The sequence below is a fragment of the Anopheles stephensi genome, chromosome 3, assembly GCF_013141755.1.
Source record: "Anopheles stephensi strain Indian chromosome 3, UCI_ANSTEP_V1.0, whole genome shotgun sequence".
Classification (NCBI taxonomy): domain Eukaryota; kingdom Metazoa; phylum Arthropoda; class Insecta; order Diptera; family Culicidae; genus Anopheles; species Anopheles stephensi.
In genome coordinates this window covers 82,290,627-82,307,771 of record NC_050203.1, presented here as the reverse complement: position 1 = coordinate 82,307,771, position 17,145 = coordinate 82,290,627, and the positions used below count along the sequence as shown (strand labels likewise).

At 46.9% G+C, this 17,145-nt stretch overlaps 1 protein-coding gene across 6 annotated transcripts in view; it reads left to right on the top strand.

The window, feature by feature from the left end:
* LOC118513658 (transcriptional regulator ovo-like) overlaps positions 1-17,145 on the top strand; it is a 54,032-nt gene extending 36,887 nt beyond the window's left edge. For 5 of the 6 annotated variants that reach the window (XM_036059747.1, XM_036059748.1, XM_036059750.1 and 2 more), the window contains one exon: positions 15,925-17,145. In XM_036059747.1, coding sequence (XP_035915640.1) covers positions 15,925-16,365 — 441 coding nt within the window. In that variant the 3' untranslated portion in view covers positions 16,366-17,145. Of the gene's footprint in view, positions 1-15,434; positions 15,684-15,924 lie in introns of those variants that run through there. The other variant, XM_036059751.1, reaches the window with a different exon arrangement.

Here is a 17,145-nt window from a genome sequence, read left to right as displayed (position 1 = left end):
ATTGAATCGGATAAGGAGATACGGTGTCCCATTTCCGAGGACGGTGCATTAACTCGGCGCCGAATGCAACCCCAGAAGGGATCGCTGGTGGGATCTCGCGTAGGAGCGAGAGATGTATAATATAATAAAGAAAAAGCACTCAAGACACAAACAACAATGGAACAAGTGCTCCCGCCCTCCCCAAGAACACTAATGTGTGGTATAGCTTTTATTGCTTCATTAGAGAGTCGTAACTTGGTGGTGAATGTGTTGAAGAAGGTTCGGTTCGACGTTCGTTTGGCCACGATGCAAGTGGCATCATGAGAGTTTTTGCGTACGCTGATTTTGCAAGAGCCCAGCGACCCGCGCGAATGCGGCTGCGAAGAAGCGTGGTGTGCGTATCTTGTTGATGAGACGATTAGGTTGAACATTGTAGCATTTTTACGTTGTTGTTGTTGCTTCTGCTTTGTTTTTTTTTTCTTCGATTGCGCAACGCGAACGAGGTACATTGCATTGCCTCTTCTTCGGTGGTAATATCTCAACTCCTCCGGTCCGCCGAACCTGAGGAGGCCTCCTATTTGTCAGATGGGTGAGGATTTGTGTACAATTTTTCTTCGGCAGAGGCGGCGCTCCATTGTTTGACGGCGGCGGTGGTGGTGTGTACGTACACGGCTGCATGCGTGTATTGGAGATAAAGATGGCAGATTTTGGCGCTCATTCATTTCTTTGCTGGCGGGAGTATGGAATAGACACAGCCGCGTGGCCGATGAGTAGCGCCATTAAGATTCTGCGGTTTTCCTTCGTAAATCGTGCAACTCGCTTTTCTGGACGAGTCCGGGTGTCCAATGTTTATGTTTGATAACTTGAAAGGCGTGTTATGGTCAGGTTCGCAAACGTCTGCTCTGCTGCAGCTCTCCAACTCCGGGGAACTAATTGCGGACATTATCATCCCCGATCATCATCATCATCGTCGTCGTCGTTTGAAGTACATTGGTAGGCTTGTGCTTTCTTGTGCTAGCTTCGGCAGGCAAGGTCCCCAGAGATGTGAAGCAGAAAAACCTGCCCGAGCACGAGTGTACGTTCATCGGTTTTATCGGCCGGGTATTTGCGTACGCAGACAGCTGATTGCTGCCGCAGCCAAGCATAGCCCATTACGCTAATTAGTTTATTGACTTCGACGCGACAACATCGACGAGCGTGTGTGTGTGTGTTGTCACCGTTGGGAACTTGCGGGATGTGCATTTCACTCGCTTTTCTTTTTCTTGCTGCCGTGAGTTCACTGAGAGTGAAATTTTTTGCCGCGCCAGTGAAAACTGTCACCTTAGGTTAAGCGATTGGAGAGCGGGATGATTTGCATACAGCTTAGCGGGTAGTTCCCGTAGCTTACATACATGCTATGAGTTGAATAGATGATGTCCGAAGCTGATGAAGAAGAGTTGGACGAGCGACTCTTATGTCCAACGCAAAACCTGGCAAGAATCTGGAATCCTCCGTTAAATCCTTCTAAGCCATTCATGTAGGCGGCCTCCATTATGTTGACAGAATGGCCACATTAAGAAATTATTGTTGAGTACCCGTCTGTGATGAGGATCTTGGGACAGAACCTCATCACAATATTCTTCGAGTTTCAAGCTTATCATTCTACAATACTAGACTGAAGCATGAAGTGTGACGCCCTACTTCTTCGTCCAAATAACTCGTTCCAAGGGGCGCCTGAATCTCGAATAGACGATCAGACCGCTCACATCGCCCACCTCAATCCTTAACCTTAATCCTTTCAAAGACAACTTCACTTTCGCTTAACTGGTGGCACAATCAGAAACCCGAACCATGTCCACACAGCCGTACAGCAAGTGCAAGACAAGTGTCAACTTCAATTAAAATCCCCCCCCCCACCCCAAACTCTGCATTTTATCCGATAACAGCCGTGTGGCGTGTGCGTGGTTGTTACGCGCTTTTCCGTCAACGGGCAATTCCGGTAGCAATTCCCTCATATATCGTGTACGCTTATCTCTATCTCTCGTACCGATGAGCGGCACCAGCGGGCTACCGGGCTCGCGACGGGGACAAGATTACATGATTTTTAGGAAAAGTATATGATACACCTTTTTCCACTGCCTTCTACCCAGGGAAGCTGTCATATTACGATCTCTAATTAAATTTACGTTTACAGTGACAGATTGTGGGCACTGGCTGGAGGTTGTTGTCTCCTGCTCCTGACTGCTACCAGATCATGTCAACTTACTGCACCTCTCGCTGCTGCTGTTTTGCATAAGAAGCCTTGAATCTCTCGACTAGCGTAGAATAGGAAAAGCCTTTATTACAAGGCTCCTGGACACGGAGAAGGCGTCCCTAAGCATCGTTATATATCGATCGTAGATGATATAAATAGATCGCGCGCACTATCTCTCTGTGGCGAAAGCAACCGGAGAACCTCAGATCACGTTGGTTGTTGGGGTTTGGTTGCGTTGGTCTCTAAATAGCAATCAAATTGTCTCAATTAATCATAGTTAATTGTTTTTACCGCCTTCAGGTCGGTTAGCGCGCGTGTGTGTGTGTGTGTCTAGGGATATTTTCCGGCAGTGCCAGTTTTTCCATTTTGGCGTACAGAGAAATCGAGGAAACGCAAACCCTCTCCCTGACGCCTGATTTATCGTTCAACCGGCTGTCGGTGCTTGTGGCTCCCGTGTCCATTTTATTGCATATCATCGCCCATTGGCACCGTCCATGCATGAGCCTTTCAGAGCTGGGGCACACGCACCGAACTACTATTTGTCCGCTTTTCCACACCCGGTTGAACTGCTGACGCAAACCACCGCACTAGGGGTGTCTCCGGGAATCGGTTTATTTATTTTTCATAATTATATGTGCTGTTTTTAACCGCAGAGCGGGACACACGCGGTGGCTCGTGTGCACTGGATGCTGCAATGGAGCGTTCGAGCACTATCGCGAAATCGAACTCCTCGGAGCTCTGATATCCTCCTGCGGGGAATACGAGCCAGCGCAAATGCGTGCCAGGTTGTCCCGCACGGAAGATGTCGATCAAATGGCAGGCTCCTCGAAAAACCTCAAGGGGTCTTTGTTTGATTGGCGGTTTTTGATCCGAACGTACCGGAAACGTGTCAGTAATCGGATACATGCCGCTGCGTACTGCAAGAAGAGTGTGTCGCCATCGTTCATCACTCCGGGGAGAAGTAAATGCGGATAGAAAAGTGTGTCAGAAATGAAATTGCAACTAGGGCTGACACTCAAGACCCACAAAGAAATCTGAGGTCAGTCATAGCGATGCATAGAAAACGGAATACGCACGAACCGGACGACGCAGATTTTATGAAGCGCTTACCGTGCTGTGGAAGGTATCATGGATGGCGTAAGTTATATTTATAAGCGGCAAAGAAAGAAGTTAATTTAATGTAGATCCAACCATCTTTCCATTGTAGGTTCGTTCCGACTAGCATAGCTCAGCAAAGCATATGAATTCCTCGTTTGAAGTCACGGTTGGAGATGTTTTAAGAGTTCCGTTTAAGAGGCCACCGCCCCAACGGCGCCAGTTAGCTGCGCCCGATTTGCGGAAATGTTACACCCGGCTAGGCACGGGCCTAGACCCCGGTGTTTAATTGTAAAAGTGTGTGTAAGACGATGCAGACTCTATGCAACGGACTTACAGACCCCGAACACAGGGGCCTTCTAGAGCGCAACGAGCAGGCGCAATGAGTTGGTCAACGAAATGGCGAAAGTGACATAACCGCGTGGTGTTTTTTAACGCTTTGATTTAAGTCGGCGAACGCAGTCAGACATCCTTGAAGAGGTGGGCTAACTGATTCGCCATCAGTGAGGAGTGCGTGTGAGCTTTCAAGTGAGCGATATAGCTCACTCCTCTTTAGGATCTTGCGGATTAGGATGAGCAGAGCCAAAAATAGGTTAAAACATCGATCATACTCCGCTTTTTGTATGGGGTATCGTTACCCAACGCCACGTGGTTCGCAACTGTGGTTGCGCCGGTGCACAATGTTCCACGATCAATTACTCGTTCGCAGCCAATTATGCTATGCAAACCATTATTACACCCTTAACGATTATCGGTTATCGATTATGAGGATGCGCAAAAAAGCGAAAACGCCCTGGTGAGGTTGCGGCATTTGAAGAGGCGAATTATTGATTTGGAATCGAGTTGTTTATGTGTGTGTTTCGGGGCGCACAACAGCCACGCTGGAGTGAACTCGTCTTCATAGGAGCCTAGATGTTGCTCCCTCTCTGTTGGCGGGGTAGTTTTTTAGTTGAAAATTACCGACTGACCTACCGAACCCCGCGGTTGTCCGGTCTCGTGGCGAAGGAGTTGGGATGTTGGTGAGTAGAGGCGTAAGCACCCAGCAGGACCCAAGTCCAAAGCTGCTTTATTGCTTAAATAACCACAGCAGTGAGGTAGCGCCAGATCGCCCGCCATCGTCTGCTGCCCACTGCACTGCTTATGGGATAATTGTAATAGGCTAATGATTTTGAACATTTATAATCATTGGGCTCAATTTCGACCCGATCCGACCATCCGCGGTGTGCCCGTCGGTATCTCAGTCGTGCCGAGAGCTTTGCGGGCGCGAAAAAAAGGGTCTTCAAAAAGCAGGCCACCTTGAAGACCATGAAGTTGGAAGTTTTCAACCGCACCAAATCGTCACCAATGGGTGAGAGGGATTTGTAAGGTCTTGCGTTCTCCGTTGGACCGTTTTTTGTTGTTGTTGTCGTTGGTTTGGGCACCGTATTTGCATACGGTTTTTCTCCCCGCATCTGGTGCGTTTGTTGTCCAGAAGGGTTCCTTGGGTGATTCAATTTCAATTTGCTTTGCTGTTATGTAAACAAATGAAGCGGGCAATACATGCGGACGACGGACTCGGTGCGTTTAATTTGGTTTTCCGTTCCGTTTCATTTCGCTTCGGATGTATCGGATGGGGTCGCCTGGCTCGACCGGGGGCTGCCGCCATCTATCGGTGGGAAAAAAGGTGACCGACGCGAGGAATACCGTTACGTTAATTTAACATTCACAAACCGATCGGAGGTGATCGGTGGGGTACATATCGGGGTGCTTTTGTTGTGATGCGGCTGTAACTGGCAGGGATGTAGAGGATGGTTGTGTGTGCGAGGACATAACCTTTAGCTAGGGCACGAAGATTGGTATTGTTTGTCTTATAGGAAAATGGCCATAAAGAACTAGTAACATGTTAAAATTGACAGAAATTTTGGGGAAAAGCCTAATAGAGATGTCCAAGATACCTCAGCTGCCTGGGCATTTAAATCTGGTCAATTAATTGCCATGCTGCACTTCATGCTCAAAACAGCCACAACCTCTAATGCCAAACGCATTGGTTGGAAAATTTATGACGTGTTATGATTGCGAGTCGTCACCCTTCGCAGAGCCTCACATTAGCTCACAGAGGCACCCAGTGAACACGGGCGATGAAGACACCCGACGTCAGGCTCGTTCCACGAGGCTTAGCACGCGAACCATTTCTCGAGGCAAGCTTAGGAGGCGGTCTCCATTAGCAGTAAGCGCTTGGCGAGGGAGAAGTAGTACTAGGGGTAGTGGTCGGGCAGGCAAACACCTATCGACCTCGAAGCGTAAGGTTGCATAAGGGTCTAAAGCAATTGTGGCCTATCATTTTCCCTTTGTTTTTTTGTTGTTTTGCTTTTGGTTTCTGAAGACTCTTCACCTCGCCGGCGTAGGTTTAAGATGTCGTGTGCCTGTAGTACTACTCGCCCCCGATATCGGTGCGTATGCGGCAGGGTACGGCACTGCATGTCCTCACGATATCGGCGATCGAGATCGATTGTTTTGAAGGTGTTTCTCTCCCCCACCCGCAACACGAGGCTCGAGGCTAATGGCCTGTGTTACACTAGCAAAATTATCAAGCTGGAAAAGTGAGCTCTAAACGGTGGCCCGAACCACCCTCCCCGGGCGAGTTTGGACACGCTTGTGTTGGCTCATTGAACTGTTTTTATGAGGGTTGTTTATGGGTCGGTTGCATTTATTGATACTCATACGAACAATTTCCGGTTTGTTTGGTGGATGACAAAATGATTTATTGCGGGGATCGATCGCGATGGAAAGCAGCACCTCGTAAAGTGGGTGCGTGGGAACACGCACTGTCTTAAAAATAGCGACGATACGCTGCAGTTACTTTATACGGATGGGGAGGCACCATCATTGTGATCATTAAGAAAACGGGGTATAAAAGCCTTAACTATGGACTTCATCCAGTCGGTTTTGGCAAGATTATTTTTCCCCGGTTCATAATTTATAAAGTCACCCTAGTCGTCCCCCCCAGGAATAGACAAGAAATCGTTGTACTGCTTGGTGGTCTAGCTCGCAATAATCACAGTTTAATCGTAGATCATTAATGTCCGCTTGATAGCAGCTGCTTTGTAACTGCTAAGCCCGCTAAAGATACTGATTATGTCGACCGACGTCGCAAGAACTGCAAGATCGTTCCAATCAAATTTCCATTACGCGATGTCGGCGACTCATCTCTGTACGGGCTTGCTCGCTCGCTTGACAACAGTCTCCCGCAGGCGGATAGAACAGAGAAATTGATGATGGGTTCTGAGCGTATCGTGACAGTCACTTTGTGATGACAAACGAGTCCCGGTGTTAAGGTCTGTGCAGAGGAGTGGTAGCAGCTAGTCGCGATATGATAGCCGCACGCGGATTTCTGTAACGAGAAGGATAAGCTCGTTATGATACCAACGGGCGTGTCCGTCGTGTCCTATTAGAGAGCGGAAGAACGTGTCGCAGCTGTATACGATACCACGCATCCGTTCTTTGTCCCGACAATCCCGAGAGAATGAACGCCCCCCTTCGCTCGGGATAACTGTCCGGGTCTAGACAGGGAGTTGTTTTAATCCCACGATAATCAGGCACGCCGGACAAACATCGTGTCCGAAGGACTGAATTGGATGCGGGAGAAGACCCTTCCAATAATAAGCCACGGTAGACATTCCGCAGGGAATTGAGGATGCGAGATCGCTGGCGAGATGGGCTCCAGCCGTTTCAGCTCACCATGTTAATTAAACACGAAACAAATGACCGGAGCCTTACGGGATGAGGGCTGCCAAAAAAGAAGGGAGCGAAAGAACTTTAACTAAAATTAGTGTTCATTTAATTAAATCATTTAGGCGGATAGAGATACGCCAGTGAGCGATCTTCGCCGATAGGGTAGTCAACGATGTCATAAAAACTGTTATAGTGCTTCGCGCCGCACGATCATGATCGTGAGGGAGAGGGAGTAGGATTCGGTTGCATCTTTATGGCTTCCATACGTCACCAGACATATTGAGCAGCTGGCAATGGTTGTTGTGGATTATGTTTCAATGGCCGTTTTCTCCTTCCGGGGTAGCCTGTGTGGTGTGTGTCCTCGCGACTATCGACTACTGTGTCGATCAATCGGCCAAGTGAAAGTTATCGGGCAGGAGAAGAATGTCTAAGTGGTGATGTCTGATGGTACTGAAGCATCAATTGAAGAGCTTCTCGGTCGTTCAAGGTTGATCTTATACCGATATTTCCAATGGAGGTGAAGAAGCTGCTCGGTCACACTGTACCCGATATACAGAGGAACTAAATGAATGGTCTCTCAGTCTGATTGATGATTCGTTCGTTTGCGGGCTTTGCTAATTGACAGTGCGTGTCGTCGATCATAGGCCGATGCGTCCAGTTCTGGACATTGAACTGGTATGTCATTTCAACTCAATCTCGCCATGTGTCGTCCATAGTGGTGGTGTGATGGGCAGGTTGTGTGATACTATTAGCACGCTATTGAACCACGGACACATCTAGATGGGTCTCCCGAGCCGTCGGTGGTGAGGAAATTATCCATTCAAATGTATGCTAATCATGCTCGACATTCATTCGACCGGCGTCGGTTGGTTAAGGTATTGGCCGACGGGGCCTTTTTGTTCTGCGCCGTTCGAGAGAGACATGGAGCGTGGAGTTGGGTGGTTCTATACGTGCCTGGAGAAATTAATAACGGTGCCAATGCAATGATGATGATGAGGTGGTTGCATGAGTCAAATCGGGTCCCTCGCCTCCCATAGGGCAGAAAGCGGATATCGGCAGTGAAGTCAGTCTCAAGGTTGGCGAACAATGTGGATGTTGGTTGGGTTTTGCCGACCACATTAGCGATGCGCACCGAGTATTAGTGAGCTATCTGGGTAAAACGCGTGCTCCGTGTGCGTCACTTTTGTTTTGAGGTTGCGATTTGTTGGGAAATTTGCGTACTTTTGATGCGAAATCTAAGAATTCGCTTTTCGTCACCCATCCAGATGTACTTCGTTCCAGCTGGAGGGTCCAATTTAATTGCTCGATCTTGTACCTCAAACAAATCCGTCTAATTAAGGGCACTTTAAAACAATTTAGAACTTTCCCTTTTTTTCTTCTTCTCTGCCTCAATCCTTCGAGCGAGATTCGATGTCACTTTCAATTGAAATGCACTGGAGCGGGCGGTTTGGTGGGCGCCTTCCCATGCCAGGCGACTCGTATGCATCTGAACGGTACCACCTTCCCGGCTGTGTGCAAGACACTTTATAATTATACCGTTCCGGATGACTTCTCCACACAACCGGTTGTGTTTTTAAAGCACGAAATAAATACACAACGCTACGGACGGACGACGGTATGCCATTTCTACTTGGCTAGACGACCCACTATTACCGGGGCCTCACCACCATTGCTTGCTCCTTCCTTGATTAGAAAGAGGTGCGGCAGAGGCAAGGAAAACGCCATTCTAAAAATTCCTTTCACACACGATCGCGACATTGGTGCGTCGTCGACGTCGTGGCACTAGGGCACGAGCTGTCGCCTGGGAGGTAGTGTGTATTATGATTTTCTACCGCCATACGACGCGACCACTCCTTCCTCCAGTAGAATTGGAACACCGATACAGTTCTTGTTGGGTGGTTCAATCGGTTGGCTATTTTTAATACCTACCACCGAAGATGTGTTGTGCACGTGGGGGTTGTCGTGGATTGAAGTTGAACCGAACGAATTTACGATACCCTTCTTCATTTTATGCTCCAACCCCGGGGCCCAGTTCTTGCGGGTTGGATCTTTAACACGGGTGTCTGAAGCAACGGATCGTGATTTTTGTGTGACGTTTATGTTACATGCATCCCGTTTCGTATGTCATTTTTATGGTGCTATAAAGTTTCGGTGCGTGATCGATCGAGAGGCTTCAAGAGATCGTCTTGGAAATAGAACTTTATGCCTTCCTTACGCCTACCCAAGACGTGTGTGTGTGTGTGCGTAGTTTCTATTTAATTATTAAGTCTGTATCTAAAATTATAAGCTCGACCGAATGTCGTAAGATCGCCCGAAACTGAGCTCAGGTAAGATCTCCAAAATCCTCACACAAAACCAGCTCGATGGCCTCCAATGGCAAAAACAGATGCTAATCGCGTTTCGAACGGGGCGCGTATGGGAAGAATGGTGGCAAATTAGGAGAAGCGACCTGTCAGAAATGGATCGCCCGCGAGTGAGATTGACCGTAAACACCCGATGCCCGCGCAAGCTTTGGTGTGTAAACACGTTACGAAAACGCAACGATCGCTGGTTGCCGCTAATTCCCCGACACTAACCTAATTAGGCATGGCCCGAAAAAGCTGTCACCCGACGGCAAAATCATGCTTTTCGAGGTCAGCATTAGTGGTCAACAGTGATTGGATTCCTCTGTATGGTGTTGGCTGTGGAGAAAGACACCGAGATTAGCATCACGGTATTGCAGGGAACGTATAAAATGGTAATGTCACCGAACGCCCAATCTTGATTTGTCGGGGAAATTGCCAAGGAGAAACTATTCGTGGGAGGAAACATGCGTGTCGATATCCTTGTTTTGGCCAAAAATAGAGTCGCGACCGAAAACTACGCACAGCCCAGGCAATAGAGAGTATAGCGAATTCGTAGGCATAGAGGGAGTGCGATGAACTTTCGATGCATTTCGGTTGGCGCCTGTCGTCTAAGGCGAAATCTGCTCTAAAGCTGATGATGCTGGTGGTTCTATTTTGGGCAATGGCGAAGAATTGGATGCAAATTCCGATACGACCTGCGAAATGCCATGCTCTGTGGGGTTCGTTCTAATTAGTGAGGATTTTCTAGCGCCTGAGTCATGTTGTAGGTAGGGCGAGTGAACTTCTTGAGAAGCTTCCCTCGAATGAACAACCCTCAAGAATTCTAGAAGAGAATGGACGAGAAGACTCCACATTTAAAAAAAAAAGTACTGAGGTACTTTTTCCCACCCCTGGTGGCCTTCTTAAAAGCCGCTAAAAGGCTGTTATTACGCAAATCATATACCTTCTTCTGATGGAGAATGTTAAGAGAGGTCTTTGCGATAGAAATTGGAAATAAAAGGCGCTCCACAATAATAGTTGTCCGAGCACTCGCTGTTCGCCTCATTTCCATTCGACCGGTCATGGAAATGATGCGTCCGGTAAAGAAGGCCATAGCGTGTTTTTTTAAATGGCTGTCTAATTGTCGATCAAATTGCCATTTAACGCACCCCAACGAGACAAGGGAAGTGATGCCCCTGACAAGCTATTTTTCTTTCTTGTGGTGTATGGAGCTCAGCAGATCTTGGAGGACCTCCCCGATAGTTCACGGCAAAAATGGTAAATAATAATAATCTTCGGTGCGTTAACGACCGCAGGCTGAGGTGCTGCTCCCCGGTGTCCTCGATCGGTGGATGCGTCCTTCTCGGGGCGCTTAACTGACAGAACTTCACCAGCTACAGCGTGGGCAGTGGTTTTTTTTTGCAAACGCTTTTTTGAAATGCGTGAAACTCCCACACTCGCAACACCGGCTTCACAAGGCGAATCAGCAATCTCCTTGACTTCTCTGAATTGTGGTTGAAAGTCTCAGAATCTTCTCAGCGTGTCGTCGTCGACAGGGCAGGCGCACACGTTATAAATATTCTAGTAATTTGAACAATTTGGAGGATGGTCAGCCATTTTTTTTTGCGGCCGTTGCTTGTTGGCTAGATGGATGATGAATTACCCTCAAGCCGAATAACAATGTAGCACCGTGAGTGACAGGAAAAAGCTGTCTTCCGTTGGTTCCTTTCTTTTTTTCCCCCTCGTCGAGGTCTTGAACGTGTAAAGGTGAGCCGGCTCGGTCGATTAAACGGATACAATTATTCACTAAATAATTGACCATTCACGATGGAGGAGTCACCTTTGGCGAGCCGGGCGCTAGGCTTCTCCAGGTACGCACTTTTCCTTTTCGGAAGAAATTCTATTTGATTCACCAGCCAGATGAAATGCTGCTCTTCTGCTGTCGGAGGTCACACTCAGGACGGAAGTAGAAGCATTTTGCCTTTCCTTCGGAGATTGTTCCTTGACGGCAGAAACAAGCATCTCGTCTTGTTTTGTCCGATTCCAACCGATCACATCATTGTCGAAAAAATGGCTTGGAGGCTTGCAAGTTGCCTTCCTTCCACTTAATGAATCATTTTCGCGGCATTGACCTTGAAGCCGTTAGCCCGCACCGATGTACATCACTTTAAGCTCAGCATCTTCGCTACTTGGGTCGATACAAGGGGGGAAAAGGGGAGAACAAGGTGGAGGAGGGAGAGGAGAGAAGCAAATGAAAACGAAGAGTGGTTGTGTGTTGAGGCCTCGCTTCGGGTGGCATAATTTGGTTTGAGGTTATCGTAATATTTACCCAAAATGAAGCATTTTCTATGTTTTCAACTGTTTACTGCTTTCTGCTGTCTCCCGGTGGGTTTACCTATTAAAGGTTTCGAAACGTACACTTCAGTTAAACCATTTCTTGTGTGTTCATAAGGTTCGTTAAATATTATTGTGATTTTATGCTAACAATTGACTTTTGCTATGATAATTGCATACTTTATGGCGTTCATATAATTATGATAGCAAAGCTCTTCTCATGAAAATTTAAAATTAAGCTGTAGATTGCATTGAAAATCGTAGAAATTTAAAGCAGAAATGTTAGTAAAACCTGTAGCAAAATAAAAAAAAAATCGGTAAAATTATTTTCTATAATTTTATTTAGATGAAAAAGTCCCAAAATTATTATGTTAGAAGTTTTTTATATCCACCCTGTGTAAGGATGGATTTTATTTGAATTTGGGCTCAATATATTCAATTATCAACGATTTTATAATATTTTTTTATTGCTCAAACCTGAAAATAAGTCCCTTGTTTTGAGAGTTGCATACTTTTAGGCGTCTTTGTATTTAAATTTGAACAGCTCGTCTATACATATGTTTATACTTTTAAAATCGTTTAAAAATTCTCATAACACATTTTTCTATAATTTTATAAACCATATTTAAAGTTACGTTATTACCATTTAATGAATTTCAATTAAAGGAGAATTACTTCACCGACCAAAGGAAACGTGTTTGTTGAATAAAATGTATCGTACCGGTAATCGAGAGTGAACACTCGAGAAAAGACCGCGATGATCGCCGCCACGAAACATAACCAATAATCAAGCGATCTTTATTCGCATTGAATGTGTGGAAAATCGGCGTTAATTTTCCCCGCGGGGCTGGGCACCAATTTTTCCGCACCCGGAGCCTCGCCCAAGTCGTTTGGCATCGTTTTTTTGCTGCTGCTGCTGTTGCTGCTAATTTTCTGCTACGGTTTTGTGGTGTGGAAACGAACGTGGTAGTAAAGCAAAATATGTTCTTTGCATGATTATTTTCCTTCCCAGCCTCAATGTGTTGTGGAGCTATTAAATTTGGAACACTTGCCGGGCAGCTTACGCAATAGTTCTGTTTTCTTTGGCTGCTTCTTCAGCTCGTACGATCCCTCATTTGCTCAGCATTACAAGCGTTTATGCTACTGCCGACCGCCATTTAAATCATAGCACTGTACGTGTGTGTGTGTGGAAAACGAAAGGACGAAAGTGGTGGGGAGAAGAAGCGGTTGGTGGGCACTACACTATCCCGTACTCTTTGCTGCGTTTGCTTTCATTGCTATGCTGCGATGCGATGTCGATTCGCGCTCATCATCATTCCTGGCGGGTGTTCCGCGACGCGCGATTCCGTTTTAATGGTGGTCAGCCACGGTCGAGCCTCATCGGTTCTTGGCGTAGCTGCGCCATAACCCGTTAGCTGCTGTTAGTTCCCATTCGGCTTTTGCCGCCACACCGAAAGGGTAACAGCGGCAGCAAAAAGTGGTGTGCGTATGTTGGTGCGCCACTGCTTCCCATTGGCAGCAAGGTCAACGTACGCTTTACGGCGGTAGAACAGAACACAACCGTATCGAAGGAAAATGTCGATCGGGGGGTGGTGATTTTATGCTAAAATTGCTCGAACCCGGGCAAGCTTGTTTTGCGTGCCCGCGATACGAAATGAAAGTGGCCCTGAGTCCTGCGCTCCTGAGAACAACTACCGTTTCTTTTCGCATGCCTGTGACGATGGCCTTGGTAGTTTGTGGCGGGATTGCATAATTATGCTTGCGCCGTTGGTTAAGGACCTATTAACTCATCGATACCAATCGAAGAAGAATGTCGTTCGAGCGGTTACGGCGAGGCGAGAACCCGGTGTACAGTTAGCTTTGATGTTCATGTTCAGGCACCTTTAATGTGCGAGCCTGATAAATTCCTCTCGTGCGAAGAGAGCAAGAATGTGTGCACTAAAATAAATGATTAAAAATAGACAACATTCTTCCTTCGGGCTACCGTGAGCTGCGCTCTGAATCATGTGCACAATCGTAGCTGGTTATGGTGAGTAATTGAGCGACAACGCGATCAAGTGATTCCTGGTGCCCAACACCCAACACCAATTACACACCAATAAAGCTGACAAACCCGGAGCTAATCCGTATGCAAACTGCATCACCCCATCACCCCGGGGTTGTGGTCGTTATGTAAGCGGGTAAGGGATGTTGGCTGTGCTGAGCTGGTTTGCTGCAGCAGTAGCATCGATTAGTGCAGATGGCAGGTTGACGCGTGTTTAAAAATGAATTAATAATTATTTCCTTTCGATAGGAAGGTGCATACGAGAGCAAACACGATCGGGGATATCCGGTGGATGATGGGTAGATGGAGCATTTGGAGAGAATTTTAATGAAATTCAGTTCCTGTGTACTTCAACTTTCCCTTAAAAACATCAAAGTAAATCAATTGTTTCAATATAGCATACATTCAGGCGCAGTATATGATTTTAATCCTAACCTGTCTGGTCCAATCTTGACGCGTTTAAAAATTGATTAACAATCACTTCCTTTCCATTGTTAATGTTCAACAGTAAACGATCGGGATATCCGGTCTTTGATATGTAATAGCATCAGTTTTGTAACGTCCTGCTGCAGTTATTTTCCATATATTTGCCTATTGAAAAAATGTGAAACAATTCCTACGTTGAATTTACTCTCTGAAAACTTATCTATATGAGAGCTTTTCTGTGTGTATTGCTAACGAAAAACCTTCCAAATTTAATCTACAATACTGCAAAAATTGAGAATCAAGAATACAAATAGCTGTTTTATTCTTGAGCTGCTGTGTGAAGATCGGCGCCGCTGTTGCATCTTCCACCGGGCCACCCATCACTGCATTTCAATTTGGGCCTGCCGCGTTCCCTCTGTCCATGTGGAGGGCCTAAAAGGACTTACCGAGCTGGGTCGTCCGGTGCCATAATAATGACTTGACCAGTCCACCAAAGCCTGGCGAGTCTAACTTTCTGACGGATGGTGAGATCACCGTACAGCTCATAGAGCTCTTGGAGCACATAATGAAACGTTAACTCAGGTATGGAGAGAGTTCACGTCTCAGATGCGCATTTGAGCACTATACAGGTTCTATACAGTCCCAGAGTCGTCCCAGCCAGAAAAGTGTTTTGAGTGGAACAAAGTCCAATTATCAAAGAAATCGTGTAAAATATTGCTTCCTGATACGACGTGCCCTGCTGTGGGTATCTGAATGAGTGCTATTCAGTGTAGCTGTCCCAACGGTGAAGAAATATAGCTTTCACTGTTTGCAAATAAAAATCCACAAACGTGCCTCTCAAGATCAACCGGTGGCAGTCAGACTGGCAGGCTAACTTTCCTTGTGGACGCTAGCCGATCAGTTCAGGTGCTGTGAGCACTTCCCTCCCGGCAGCCCGGCAACGATTGCATGTTCTATAATTATAATATTGGAGCAAAGCGCGTTGCAGCAAGAAGGCAGATTATTGCAATTGAAACGAACGCGAATAGGAAGGCAAATAAAAACTGATCATTCAGTTCAGCTAGAAAAAAAAAAGGGCGAGTGGGATTTCAATCGCGATATCACCTTTTAGCTGCCGGTAGCTGTCAAGTGCAGTTTGCCGAGTGGGGGGGCTTGCGCAGGTGTAGATGTGTCGAGTCCCCTTCGCCCAACACTAGGTGAGGAGTGCATGACGCACAGCAAAATGGTGTCAGTACCGGCACCAAGTGTACGGCAATCACTCCGTGCACACCTTTTAATGGGTTGTAATGGTCGGTTAGAAGACGGTTAGGAGGACGGTCAGCAGCAGCGCAGTGGTGCAAAGTGCGAACGGTGGCCAACAACAATTTTTGACAACTCCAAAAAGGGGGGCAAAGTTGTGACCCCAAAAGCGAAGGGTGATGGCGCTAATAAACGGTGCCATAGGACGGTGTTGTGTGGCGAGAAGATGGCACAAATGATCCATTTAATGGGCACCGAAGAAGTGTTAATGAAGAGCGTGCCCATGAGGCTAGAGATGGTAATTTGGAATGCCGTGTGGCTTTTTGGGGAATTGGTTCTCGTTTTTCTTGCCGGGGGGAAATCGATCTGACATTGACTGTGGTGTGTGTGTTGGTGATGATCAGCAATTTTCCTGGTGCTCCAAAAACAAGCGAGCCTCACAAAACGATCTATTTTCAGTCAAATAGTGTCTTCGCTCGTACGCTTTTCATACTCTCTAATTGATTTCTTCGTTTTTCTTCTTCTCTTTTTCTTTGTAGTATGGTCTTCGGCAACTCGATCTGTCCTTGCTGTCGCAACTGTGGGCCCTGAACGAATCCATCCAAGAGTTCCGGACAATGCTGCAGGAGCAGGAAACACTTTCGCCGCCCTCGCCGACACCGTCCAACTCGGACGCGAACTCCGTGTCCTCGGACGATGATCTCGACGAGGACGATTCGTCCACCACGAACAATAGCAATCGACTACTGCAACAGCAACAACAGCAACATCTGCTACTGTCCGCCCATCATCAGCTACAATCGTCCACGAACAGTATTGTCGGTGCGGGAACCGGTGGCAACCTAACGCCCGGCGGTGGACCAAACCCGAACGAGTCGGGTGGATCCTCCACCACCACACTGTCCTCGTCCGCGTCGTCCCGTATGCGAGCGCCACCACCACCACCTCCGAACCGGAAAGCACCTTCGCGGCCAGTCTAGCTCCAGACAGGACTTGGGAGGTTCGGAACTTTAACGCTAAACAGCAAACAAGTCAGTGATCGTATGGCCAATTAGTGTTCTGCGGTGCGGTGAACTAGGGTGAATCGAAGGGGGGAGGCACACACACAACCTGGATGGTGCGGATGATTTCACGTCGAATGTGAATGGAGGGGGAAAAAAGCGAAGGAAAGACGCTATAGCGAGCCGTAGCAGGCGATCCATGATAATACCAAAAGAGTCACGTTTAAAGAAATTAAATCATAAGCTGATGAAGACTATGGGAGGAAAGGATTTATGCGAGGGAGGCGCGATCAGGAAGAGAAAGAGGGAGTTAAAATAGAGGAACCGAAAATTCACGTCTCGAGTAAAGTTCTCGTTTAAATTAGCGAAGGGTAGAAGAGTACATTTTTACCCTTCCACGCAATTTTTCTTCTCTCATTCGCAATAAGGAATACTTTGGCAATTCATTGATGTCGTATCGAACACAAGCAGGAAAAGGTTAGGTAAAGAGGCACGCTTGTGAGCGTCTTGAAAGCGCGACAAAGGTGTTAGTTGTGCCAGAAGGTTAGGAAGGTGCATGTGCATGAAGTATGTGAAGTGTTACGAACAAACAGAAAAATTCTATAGGAAAACAGCAGCAGTAAGGCAAAGCAAAATAATGGAAGGGCGACAGATGAAACTCTTCACTCTCCTGTATATACTACTGTGCGACTAAATAATGTTCCCAAAACGTGTAGCGTTTAACTGAAATGATGAAATAAAATATGTGAAATTAAAGAA